General features: G+C 42.5%; 1 protein-coding gene across 1 annotated transcript in view; it reads right to left on the bottom strand.

Moving 5' to 3' along the window:
* Positions 1 to 13,630, bottom strand: part of LOC144767996 (alpha-2-macroglobulin-like) — a 111,271-nt gene that overhangs the window by 18,045 nt on the left and 79,596 nt on the right. Inside the window, exons 27-29 of the mRNA XM_078651387.1 lie at positions 7,285 to 7,359; positions 5,815 to 5,977; positions 3,839 to 4,068 (exon numbers count right to left, since the gene is read on the bottom strand). Of these exons, the coding sequence (XP_078507513.1) occupies positions 3,839 to 4,068; positions 5,815 to 5,977; positions 7,285 to 7,359 (468 nt within the window). The remainder of the gene's footprint in view (positions 1 to 3,838; positions 4,069 to 5,814; positions 5,978 to 7,284; positions 7,360 to 13,630) is intronic.

Genomic DNA, 13,630 nt, shown 5'->3' with positions numbered 1-13,630 from the left:
CAATGTACTGTGCACTGGTTGCACATAATTGGTTTATTTAGATTACAAGGAAGACCATGGTAGATATTGCAGAAATGCACCTGTGGGGTGGAAGGTAAATGTCATATGCGGCCTGCATTGTGTATTAATACCACCCACATTATACCCTGGCAGCAGGAAGTCTGGGGTAATGTGAAGATGGGGCTCTTGGCATGGCCTGGGCATGAGGGAGGGGAAAAGAAAAGTTAGCAACACAAATTGCAGCTTTCAGAGTTCTTGCTTTTGTAATGGAGATACCAAACGGGGATGTGAAGAAATAAAACCATTGATGGTTAGAAACTGTCTAGACTCCTTGCCTGTGCACCTGGCGGAAACAGAACCAGGTCCACCATTGCCAGGAGGGAGGAAACCTCATCTCTATACGGGGTGGTGAGAGGAAAGGGCACATCCTCCTGCTGCTTGAAGAGGGACAGATATATCTAGGATGAGGAATCCTTAGAAGTGCTGAAAAAGGAGGCAGTCATTTTACAGGAAAACCATTAGGATTGGTTGTAGATAATTCACCAATCAGCGGCTAGTGCACAGGATAAGACTGACACCTCAGTGCCCCCTCCCCAAACATTCCTGGAGCTGGAAACAATATCTGAAGAAAAGAATAATGCCCGACTATGGAAAGAAAGAACCAGCAATGATTCTTGATTCCTGCTGGCACACAGGGACTGGAACTAACCTCCAAGGGTTAAGTGATCAGCCTCCAGTTGCTACTACAGAGACTCAAAAGGCAGAAGGGCTCCCTGGTTCCCAGCAGGAACAATTGATCATGGTAATCTGGAAACTGAGGGCCTCATTTATGAGGCTGTGCGTCACTTTTACCCCGCCGGTGTGTCACTTTTTGTGACGCACAGGTGACGTAAAAAATGTGCCTTATTGCGCCATATTTACAAAGTGAGGAATCTAGGCAGATGCGTCACTTTGTAAACCCCTGCGCCAGGTATAATGAATGCAAGGGGGGCGTTTTGACACAAGAGAGGGTCATAGAAGTGACGCAGTGAAATCTATAAGATTTCACTGCGCCACTTCTAGGACACAAATGCGTCAATTTCTTAATCCTGCCTAACAGCAGGCGTAAGACTGACACAGGTACTTTCACATGGGGCTTGCCCCATGTGACCAGACGCATTGCTGGAGTTGCGTCACTTTTGTGACACACTCTAGCAATGCGTCACTTTCGCGACATACAGATACGTCAGAAATACTGACTTATCTGTAACTCCTTGCGCCATGATGCGTCAAACTGTAAATATGAAGCATCATTGGTGTCGCAAGGAGGGCGCAGTGAAAAGTGACGCATCGCTGTTTTCACGCAACGATGCATCATTTTTCATAAATGAGGCACTGAGAGAGCTCTGCCTGGAGCGACTCCTGCACCTAGAAGCCAACTCTGAGGACTGTGGGATGCAGGAATGGTTAAGAGGATATGTACCAGCAGTAAGAATCTGGAACATTTTCCACTTAGGTGAATTATGATGAGTTGCCAAGAGGTGGCACACCCTGGCATGCATGATTTCCAGGATTATCCTGCTTATCACGTTTTGTTCTGAAGATAAATACTTCAATGGAACCTTGCAGTGAAGGCGTTTTGGCTTATGGAGATGCGGTCAGCTACCGCTTGCCGTTTTACCCCATTGGAGAAGTTGAAGAGTCAAAAAAGGGCCTACATTTCAAGGTAAAAACCAATGACTGGTGCAGGCTGGAAAACCTACTCAATAATGAATTTGCCTTGACGGCTACACATTCCTACTTTGCCCTGCTTGGGGCTTTAGGAGTTAAACTCAAGGCTTCAGCAGAAGCTCAACAACAATGTTTCTGCCTTTAAGGGACCATTGACAACTTCAGCTTTCTGCAATGACCTAGTTAATTTTGAAAACCTCAAAATCTTTTAAAGTCCTAAGGTAAAAAAATCTGTACAGCCTGCTTGGCTTCCCTGATCTGTGCTCCATCAAATTTAGCTTGAAATTGCTCCTCGATCTGGGTACCCCTGAACTGTGTTTCTTAATTGGCGCTTTGAGATTTTTGCTAGTTTTAACTAAAACATTTTTTTTAATTCATATCTCCCCTTGTATGATTTTAATTGGTTTTTTTATGTCATTTTTCCTATTAAAATTGTCTTGATTTTCTATTTTGGTTTTTTACTTGAATTATGTTATGAATGGACTTTAATGTTGTTTGGTACTGCTTGAGCTGAAAATGATTTTCTCTGCAAAATTGCCTAGTGCTTTTGAAGTAACTATCAGGGCTTCATCAGGAAATCTCTACCATTCTGTAACTCAAGCAGACTGTGGTTATTTGCCCAATTTTTGATAGTTTATAACATATGAAGCATCTAGTCATCATTCCATATTGAGGCAGGAGTCAAACATATAAATCCGCTCTTTCGATGATGTTTTCATAACTATCATTGATGGTCCCAATTGTCACTATCTGTCAGGACATACATTGGCAGTATTTACACTCATAGATCTTAAATGAAATTTCATAATCATACAGCAAGGCAGACTCAAAATGTATGATAGAGCACAATACAGTCCGTTGGGTACCCGGACAGCAAGCTTAAACTTCGAGGATTGTACAAGTATGCATTTTAAATTGGATTTTTCAATCTTATCAATAGCCCTTATATATTTTATATATTGATTTTATATTAACCCTTAATGGTTACTGTGAGATCCAGCAATGCTTCCAGTTTCATTTAAATAATCTCTGCCACTCTTCCTCCCTAGTCTCTGCAAAGCATCATGCAACGAGCCAAGGACATCCACTATGGCTTTTGCATGATTCAGTCCAGTCAATGAAGATGAGATTGGTTTGCCTCTGTTCACGTTCTTTACTCAGAACTTTACAGCCTACCTTTCAAGGAAGAACAAGTATCTGCTCTGCTGATAAAAAAAACAAATCTAGAAAAGGAGCAGAACAACACTGGGACCACAGTACTTGTGAAGTAGAGGATAATCCTGTGGGGCATTTCCCACTCAGAGTTGAAAGTCTGAAAGTCTATTCTCTCCAAAGAGGGTGGTAGTGCAAATACTTATAAGCCAAGACACTTGATGCACACTCACATGCACCATGTATGCACACATGGTCACACCCTCCTGCGTCTCTCCTGACTGCATCTCTCTCCTCCCCCTACCCCTCTCCACTCTACTCTTCTCCACTTACCTGCTACTGACCTTTGCCCCCACCTGTCCTGGCCCTTAGTCCCCACCCTGTTTTTCTGTGAACTTTCCCTCAATTGAGATCTAGCTATTTTGTCTGATGCCCGATGGAGATACCGGGTTTAGCTATAGGGGAGAAAGGTCAGGAATTCCCTCCTTGGACGTCACCTACCCAGTCGGTCTTTAGACATACTTCCTTTCGTCTCTCCTGTCGTCTCTCCTTGCATTCTCCCTCTATTTATGTTTCTCCTCACCTCCTCTCTCAATGTATTGAGACTGAACTATTTTGTCTGATGCCCGATGGAGCTACCTGGTTTAGTTATAGGGGAGATGGGCCGTGGATTCCCTCCTTGGTCGTCACCTACCCAGTCGGTCTTTAGACAGACTTCCTTTCGTCTATCCTTGTTGTCTCTTCCCTTATCCTCCCTTTCTCACCTCCCCTGCCCCCTCCACTACTTTTCTCTCTCCTTTCTTCCTCCCCTAATGCATTCCCTATTTTTTGATGTATTGTGTAATTGTTGATCTCTTTCTGTTACATTGTTGATTCTCATGTAAAGCGCTCTGATACCTTCGGGTCTAGCCAGCGCTATATAAAACTCTTTAAATAAATAAATAAGTAAATAAACACACACTCATGCGCACCCTACCTGCGTCGAGCTGAAAGCACCAGTGGGGTTCTGCTGCTTCGTGACCCACTGCACAATCTTTGCAGCCTCCGTGAGATCCTCCTGAGAAACGGGATGCTTGGCGAGGCGAGCCAACAGCACGTAGGATGCCAACTCAACCTCAGCAGAGGGCGCCCGTGGACGGAAGCGGAAAAAGGGAACATGCTCCTCTTCTGTGTTATCATGCGTGCGGTGCCAGTGGACGGATCCATCTTAAGGAGTTAAAAGAGAGACGTCCATCAGAAGGTGTCTGTACACTGGTGAGGTGTCTTCAGAGGGGAGAAGGGTGAGATCTACACATGTGGTCTCTCAGCTGTTTCATTCACAGTGTAAATACTTGTATTGGCTACACAGTTGTACATCTGTGTCACGCTTTGAGGGGAACCCCAATCAGGGTGTCCATGTATTAAAGGTGCATAAGTCTGGACTTCCCCTTTATAAACCAAAGGGGACGCCTCCAAAGACAGAGAGAAGACAACAAATAACAAGAAACTTAGGTGTCCATTAGGATGGCGGTCCCATCGTGTGACGGGACCACCTGCCATAAGGGCGGGGGTCCCGTGGGGGGTATTAGGATGCGCCCGCCACAGTGGCGGGCGCGTCCTGTATCTTTACCATTGCAGCAGGCGGTGCTGAATGCATCGCCCGCCGCAATGGTAAAGATACATGTTGTGCATTTCAAAGCACAACGTGACAGGCACCGCGCGGTGCCTGCCACGTTGTTCTTTGAAATGTGGGGGGTACCATAGGTAACCCCCATGTGCACCCCCCCCCCCCCGGAGTCCCTGGGGGACCGCAACGGGCCCCCGCAGGGAGTCTCCGCACCATATTAAACCTTTTCCGCAACGGTCGCAAGGCGACCGAGGCGGAAAAGCGCCGGACGGTTTTTCCGTCCGCCACGGTCCCCCCCGCCAAATGGGTGGCAGCCGGGTGGGGGGCGGGCAAGGATGTTGCGCGGATCGCCACCCACCACATGGCGGTGGCGCTCCACCCGACATACTAATGGGCCCCTAAATGTGCTTCCTTCAGTCATATCTACAATGTGCCTACATGTTGTACATTTACAGTATGTGCTGTGTCAATCTTCATGAATAGGTAAATCTTTTGTTTTAATCACTACCATTCAAACTCAGTTTCCAACATTAGACTTACTAATACGGAAGAGAGCAAAGAAATGGGAAAGAGAATGAGCAATTCCTGCTCTATAAGACTTAATAAATGAAATAGGCTAGTCAACACAAAGAAAAGGGAACAGAAAGAAGTGACCCAAGACATACGAAGGATAACAAAGTGGAAGACGGCAAAATAGAGACATTGATGCAGTTCATAGATCATACAGAAGGAATGGGAATACAAGCAAAAGAGGGAGAAAGAGGCAAGATATGAGAAGAAGAATAAGAGGTAACTATAAAATAAAAATATAGAGTAAAAGGTAAAGAATCAATAGAGTGAACACTGACAGGAGATTGGCAATAGAGCCATGAAACAGTGCAAGAACCACTACAAAGAAACAAGAGTTTTGGAAGTTATTGAAGTAATTATGAGCTGGTGCTTGATTACCTAGTTAGGGGTGTTGGTCATATCATGGCACAGTGTTGCTATGGAATTGAGTTATACCCCTTATATGAAATGGTGAAAAACATGCATAAATTGATATTACTAGCCAAGCTTCTGCATGTTTTTCTGCATGCTTGGACATTTTCAGGACACATATCCCACTGCTTTTGCATGGAATTTGTTCCATTACAGCAGAAAAGCTGACTTTACAGCTACATTGTGAACACCAACCACATCAGAATAAAGTTAGTAGGTTAGCAGGAGTACCAATAAAAAGATTAATAGAAAGGGGGTGTGACTCATTAAAGAAGCAAGCCAAACCCCCCAAAATATAGGAGACAGAAACAGGTTAGATTTAGTTTACGTGAGGATAATATTCTGAAAGACTCGCTCCCCCTTACCCTTCACAATGGCTTCCTTATCGAGGGACACCAGCAGCTCTTTGCGTTTGTCGTCCTTGCCAGCCAGGCCAAAAGCGTACGCCATGAGTGCCTTGGTGTAGACATCATTTGCTTCCTTGTAGGCCGTTTCAAGGCAGAACAGGGCGTTACGGACAACGGGGTGCTGGAAAAGAGCAGAAAGGTTCTGAGATGCAAGAGCCACGTTTAGAGCTAGCCACAAGTTTTGAATGCATTGACTTTGCTTCAGAATACCATGGTCATATTTTAATCAAAGGAAAGGAAATTGACCAAGGAAAGGTGAGGCTGAGGATGTGCCGAGGTTGGGCAGGAAGAGGTGGAGGAAGATGTACAGCAAGTATCTCTTCTTCAAGGCCATTTGGACAGTCTTCTCTTGGAGACATCTTGGAATGATGTTCACAGGCTCACCCCAATAGAAAGCAACAGATGCGCTGAGGGCCATCCACACAGTTCAACACCTTGCATGCTCATGACGAGGTCAGCTCGTCATGAGCCACGGTGCTCGTCTGCTCATGACGAGCTGAGCTCCTTATGACCGTTGGAACGCTCGCATGCTGGGCTAATTCCCCTGCTGTGCGAGCGTTCCACACAAACAGGTGTGGTCATGACGAGCTCAGCTCGTCATGAGCACACGAGCACTGTGCCTCATGACGAGCTGACCTCGTCATGAGCTTGGGGGCGCTGTGCGTGCCCCCCCCTCCCCCCAGCACAGCTGGGGAATATGAATGAATGAATGAATTGAGCTTTTATATTGCGCAACTGTCACCCTACGGGTATCCTGGCGCTCAGACTTGGAACAATCATCCTACACGCAACCAAGCAACCATAGAGGCAGTGTTAAAGGTCAGTTCTAGGAAAGAGCCAAGTTTTCAGGCTCTTTCTGAATTCCGTCAACGAGTTGGCCTGTCTAGTGTTCTGTTGCAGTCCATTCCATAGTTAGGCGGCCACCACGCTATGCCCCGCAGGGAAGGAGTTATAGAAAAAGTGGCTAGGAAGGGAACTAGGAGACATTCTTCAACATGGCGATCAGAGGCTCACTGTCCACTACAGTACTACAGAGGATTATAATATTTCTGGTGATCAAAGCAGATTATTTCCACGTGGTTGGAATAACATTTCTCTTTGTAATGTTTTCTTTTAGCTCCATAGGAGAGCAGTTAATCTCTTGGACTTTCTCAGATATCAGAATGGGTCCTGGAGTCCCACTGGTGTTGTCATTATAATTGTAATAATCTTCCTAAATCTCCAAGTCTTGTATGAGTCAAAAAGACCTCACCAACACTCGCATTGCTAAAAGGTCTCAATGTAATCTCTTTTATATAACCGTGCAATAATTGAGTACATTTTTCAGTACCTTTCGCATACATAATCAGATTTTTTAATCAACTTGGGAAGGGGGTGTTTCCAAACCACAAAAGTGAATAATGTGAATCAAACAAGCTCTGTACATACTGTTGAAGGGAGCGGGTACTCCAGCAGGGCGATAGTGACGTAGGCTGCAAGCGCGGTATCATCATTCACACCACCCTGTGAATAAAAGAATGTAAAGTAAGATTAAGCTAAAACCAGGAAGCAAAGCACAGTTTAATCATTTCTGTCCTGCATCCAATCAGAAATGCAGACAGACCAACAGACACATTTGATAAAACAGTAACAAATTGACAAAGGATTATGATGGAAATTGGGAACACATTCTACTCATTCGGACCACTAGGGGAAAATATTGTATTTTCACGAATTGACAATAAGGGGTGAACTTCCCAATTGCTTTTTAATTTTTTTCTATTTGAAAACATTAAAAGGTAACCATCACTTTTTTCTTCTTTTACCCATGTTTCTTTTTAACAAATAAAAAAAAACTTGGAAAATTGTCAAGTCGCAAAATCAAATTCCCTTTATGTCTGGCCGTACAGCAGAGGTCCCTGCCGACCTATGGTTACCAAATCTTTACCGTGTCCATAAAGTGATGTGGCTGATCCCATTGGAGTAACAGCCACAAGCATCAAGCTAAAAACCGGTCGCAAACGGGCAGATTCTCAGAATCTGCCCCTTTGCGACCGGTATTTTTGCATTTGGGATGCATCATCCCAAATGCAAAATCGCAATTTAAGGAATCTCTAAATTGAGATTCCTTAAATTGCGATTGCATTTAAGGAATCCCAAATTGAGATTCCTTAAATGCAATGCATCAAAGTAAAGAAATTTGCGATTTTGCTAATAGGAGTAGCAAATTCTCAGAATCTGCCCCTTTGCGACCGGTATTTTTGCATTTGGGATGCATCATCCCAAATGCAAAAATCGCCATTTAAGGAACTCTAAATTGAGATTCCTTAAATTGCGATTGCATTTAAGGAATCCCAAATTGAGATTCCTTAAATGCAATGCATCAAAGTAAAAAAATTAGCGATTTTGCTAATAGGAGTAGCAAATTACCATGAAGTTCAACTTCATGGTAATTTGCAAAAAAATTGAAAAATGCACATTTGTGCATTTTTCAAAGTTTCATGTTGCGCACACACATGCCCTAGGGGCATGTGTGTGCGCAACATATGTGCACAGATCAATTTCAGGGGTGCAACAGGGTGTCCTTTGGACACCCCTGCACCCTTGAAATTGCATTCTCAATTTGCGATTTGCTAATTGCGATTCACAACTTGAGAATGTCTTCCCATGCATTCCTATGGGCCTCTAGGCCCATAGGAATGCATGGGAAGGTATTCCTTAATTGCGAGTCGCAATCAAGGAATATTAAGAAATCACAATTTTTTTAGCAATTTCTTCATGCATAGCCTTTTGCTATTCCTTATTAGTGAATCCTTATTTTTCGCTAATAAGGACTCGCAAATGGCATTGTTGGTGCATGTGGGCCTAAATTTCTCTCTCTTCAATCTATTTGTAGAGTAGTGTATCATTCCATCTCATATGGAGTACTTTCATTCTAATGCAGGAGGGACTCTTTCACATCTCAACACTAAATTGAATGATATCATCAAAGGGGCTAGATGTGCGAAGCATTTTGAAGTTGCAAAATGCCAGATTCAGCCAATCTGGCTGTTTGTGACTTCAAAATGCTTTCTGTGATGTACAAAGCCGAAATTGCGATTCTCTACCTTGCTTCTGTAATCGCAAATTGGGTTTTGTGATTCAGAATTTGAAAGGGGCATGTTGAGGGCGTTCCTTCCTAGTACGGAATTGGAATGTTACGTACAAATGTTTTGCAAATGAAATGTAGTCTCAAAACAGTACAAAATGTCTGGCAATTGAATGTTGGTGGTAGCCCATTCACAAATGGAAAGGGGTCCGCAAGGGACCCCTTCCCCTTTGAGAATGGTTGAAGAAATATTATTTAAGAGCAGGCAATGGTCCAAGGGACTACTGCCTACTCTTAGAAAATGAAACTTGAAAGTTTTTATATATTTTTTGTAAACGCAACCTTTTTTCCTTTAAGGAATTAGGCTGTGTTTAAACAAAATATATATTGTTTTATTTAAAAGCAAGGACAGACATAGTGGTCTGCTGACACCAGCAGGCCACCATCCCTTTGAGGTGAGCGAACTGTGGTCGGTCACAAATTGTGGCCTACCTCATTGATATTCATAATGGAGGTCCATTTGTGACCCACTAAGAATTGTTAATAAAACTCAAATGAGTTTCATACATTAATAATAGTGATTTCCTAATTGCGATTCGTAAAAAACTGCAATTAGGCAATCACTATTTCTATATTCATACATCTAGCCCAAGAATCTTGATATCTTCCATTCCTCGTGTTAGACAGTTATCTGTTTTATTTTCACTGTAGTTATCTTTTTAAAATCTTTTAGTCTGGAGTTTTGCCTGCTAGAGGACACCATATACACTAATAAAAAAGCATGGGAGGATCCAATTATTCAGATTTTAAGAGGAATGCACCAATGCTTTTTACATACTTTTCGTAAACTCATAGAGCCAATAATTGGTTCTAAAGTTAAGTTATGATTTATCATGAAATATAATGTTGTCTTCCATATGTTTCAATGAACAGACTTTAGTGACAAAAGTGAGAAAGTCATTGAACGTGTATATAACTCCAGAAGTAAAATGTCTGTGTACATTCCAGGACAGCAGAGAAGCCCCAGCCTGGACATGCAGCTGACAGACAATCTATTGACTTCACACTCTGAAGTAACTCAGTTGCTTCAGCAGTAGATGCTGTTTCATTCCAGGGGTGCCTGTGTCATCTTTACCTTACACCTACGTCAAAGACAGTAAGGGGACACTATGGAAACACATTTGAAATATCAGTATGCTTAGCAATAACATTTAAAAGATAGCATTGTTCAGGAATTATATGTAGTTTCTATTTTAGCTTTCCTTATTTAACTTAGCATCTTTTTGAGAGAAAATGCCTAATAGATGCATGGAATTAGCTTTGCTGGAAGCAGTGGAGGATTTGCACATAGATGCTGACAACAGATATTGTAATGCAATGAGACTGTTGGATCAGTCCATGGCGTTTGATATCATGGACCACCAGCTCCTTCTCAGCCAATGTCTTGCTGTCGGTATCCAGGATAACATTCTTAGCTGGTTCGCATGACTCCTTTGGCAGATCTCAACAGGTTTCTTTAGCACAATTGTGTTCCCCTTTTAACCTTTTATGTCGCGTACCCCAAGACTTGAGTTTGTCCCCTTACCCTTTCAAACATTTATCTGAGACCTCTGGTTTCACTGGTTTGTTCTTTCAGGTTGGAAATGTATACCTACACTAATGACTCTCAACTTCTGCTAAGACTTAGCAAAATTCTCAATGGCATAACGTCATTATCAAACTGCCATATATCCATTCACATATGGAAATGCTCCCATTATCTGAAATTTAACACCAGCAACACTGAGATGCAGCAACTCTGACAATCTACCGTCCGGCCTCCTGAATTTGGTCCCTGTCCCTCTTCTGTTTCTAATGTAAAAAGCCGGGGAGTTAAGATACACATGCTTCTCTAGATGGACAATCAAGGCTCGTCAGTGATATCCTCTTGCGCAATCAATTTATGCCACCTTTGGTTACTATTCCCCTGCTCCACTTCATCTTGACTGTGAACAGTTGCGCATAGCAGCCATTAGACAACCCGTGGTAGGCTATCCCCTGCTATCAAGAATTCTATTCTTACCAAACTTCAGACAATGAAAAATCAAACGACTACAGCATCGCCAATCTGCCTCCGTTCAGGAAGTCCCTTAAAATCTGGCTTTTCCCTTTTTCGCTGTGCTATTGTCTTTATCGGTGGTCTGTCTAGCACCAAGACATCACTTTACAAATCCAGTTTCAAATTCAAAGCTGGATTTGCTTTCAGTATTAGGAGACACAAAAACTGCCCTGCTAAAAAAAATACTGATTTTTTGGTGGCAGGCGGGAGAAAAATTCCTTCTGATTTTAAAGGTCACTGGGTGAAAATCTCCATAACTTTGTCAAAGTAACACTTCTTTGCATGTTGGTGGGGTGGTTCTGGATGTCTTAACTAGATCATAAGAATTTCACAAGGAAGTCTAAGCTATTTGAGTATAATGACCTTCCTGTTCCCTCTTTCTATGTAATACGTATGCATTTGTTTTATGGTTTTTTTTGTGGAGTACTAGAAATAAACTAGATATCAATGTTGACAGTGCATATCAAGTAGAAAAGTTTTTTGTATGTTAAACAACATACAGACAATTTAGAGCCAAATTTAAATATGGCAGCACTACTCTGACACTGCCCCTGGAGGCCAATCTTCTCTGACGATCCAACAGAGAAAGGGTCATTGGAGAAATGGCTATATGCCAGCCTGCCCAATTAGAATGGGCAGACATATAGCAGGTTTTTTGTCAGGCAAACCCTGTCAGTAAGCAACAGTAAAAGCTAAAAATTCCCCCCTCGCCATGGGAGAGGACTCCCATGGTGAGAGGGCATTATCTTTTTTATGTTGAGAAAGAAAATCCAACTTCAGGATTTTATTTTTGAAAAAAAGATAAAAGTTTTGCACAATTATTTCTTACTTTCTTGTCAAAAGTCTTGTGACTGTTTTAAAATGTATGGACTTATTTATATTTTTAGACATGGCTGTGCAGCACGAGTAATGTCCCTGCACATGTACATGTATTTATTGTTTACCTTTTGCACAGGACAGAGCTGGTGTCAGTGCAATAAATCTCTTTCAAGAAAAATGGGCCCCAGATACTGCATATGTTTGGGGGACAGGGAGAGGTGTAGAGGGGGAGGGGAAGGGGGAGGCGTGGGTTGTTGGAGCCTACATCTCAAAGTCCAGGCTGGCGAAGAGCTTTCAGGCTATCCTTTGTTGCCTACTTCTTGTGATCACAATCTTCCTTTATATAGGGGGTTGTTGATTGTGGTTTTTGCCCTATTTATTTGTTTTAAAGCTATGTTACATCATGGTATTGGTACTTGCTCCTGGAAGGGAGGGGGCTCCATGAATTGACGTGAAATGGGCCACGCTTTATCTTTAACAGGCTCTGTCACAGAATGTGCCAAAGGCGCGTGTTATTTATTTGTGTGGTGCCCTGCGTCACTATTAGATGGGTTGGACAATAGAGGGTTAAGAGGGGGCATGTGAGTTCATGCAAATATTTGGTGGCATTTATAAATAAGCTAGAGTAGGTAGTGTTAAGTTGCAGGGGTATCACTTTCCAATAAAGGTGAGGTTTTTATCTTTAAAGTGGTTTGTGGGCAATTTGCAGAAAGTCAATAGTGATTAAGGCAAACATAAGCATGTGTTAGGGAATGTTGTGCTCTGAGTAAAGATGCATGCAGAGAATGGAAAGGAAGGTGAGAGTCATTTGGAAGGGAAAAGAAGAGGTGATCCTCAGAACTGTTTGTTTATGGCCTGAAAATGGCTTTCAGCCTACGTAAAGTGGTTTGATAAAAACAAGGACTTCCAAATGCAAGAAATAAAATGCAAGCCATGCGCCAGGACATAAACAAAGCATCAGGCCTGGTCAGAGACGGTTTACGGCATTGAGAAAGTGGGCTCAGCTCTGGCACAGGGCCCCAGAATTTTATGGGTCCCCTTATAGAGCCAGCTCTGCTCTGCAGAGATTCTTGCCCTGATGACATTGAATAATTCCTAAGAAAACTGTTTTAAATACGATTTTCTTTTAATTTATTTTGAAAATAAGTGGTGTGAGAGGCTATTATAGCCATTTTTGCAGAGAAATGCTGTGTTTGTTTCATGCAACATCCATATCTAAAATGTTTCTTTTAGATCAAAACAGGATCTCACATGTGAGAAATGTGAGGTTGTCACAAAGATTATTTGCAGTGATATTAGTTAGCATTATTGATGTTAAAACTAAAATTAAAAAATTGCTTTATTTACCTTCTTGCTTTCTCAAATACGCTTGAAAATCCACCATTTGTCGCTCTTTTTACAAATTTTTCTCGGGGGGAGCACCCCCCTGAATCCCCCTTGTGGCTTTCCGACTCGGGCGTTCGCTCGCCACAAGTCACTCAACACAAACTTTTACGCCTCACCACTTTCAAGTCTCACCAGCCACCACTGGATTTTAATACATAGTAAAAATAAAACATGCTCAAAAGTCTGAGAGCGGAGCAACAAATAGACCAATGTATATGCGGGTCCAGGATTCCCTGTCCTGATGTGAAAAGTAGTGGCATATTTGGAGGTGTGCAAAATTGCAAAGTGCAAGAGTGAGGCAAGCCAAGGTATTTGGGGGCAGATGTATCAAGATTCCCTTTTGCGATTCCTAAATAGCGATTTTTAAGGAATCGCTATTTAGAAATCGCAAAATGGAATGTATG

The sequence above is a fragment of the Lissotriton helveticus genome, chromosome 7, assembly GCF_964261635.1.
Source record: "Lissotriton helveticus chromosome 7, aLisHel1.1, whole genome shotgun sequence".
In the NCBI taxonomy this organism is placed as follows: Eukaryota; Metazoa; Chordata; class Amphibia; order Caudata; family Salamandridae; genus Lissotriton; species Lissotriton helveticus.
Note: the sequence above shows the minus strand (reverse complement) of the source record. Positions and strands in the feature narration are given on the sequence as shown.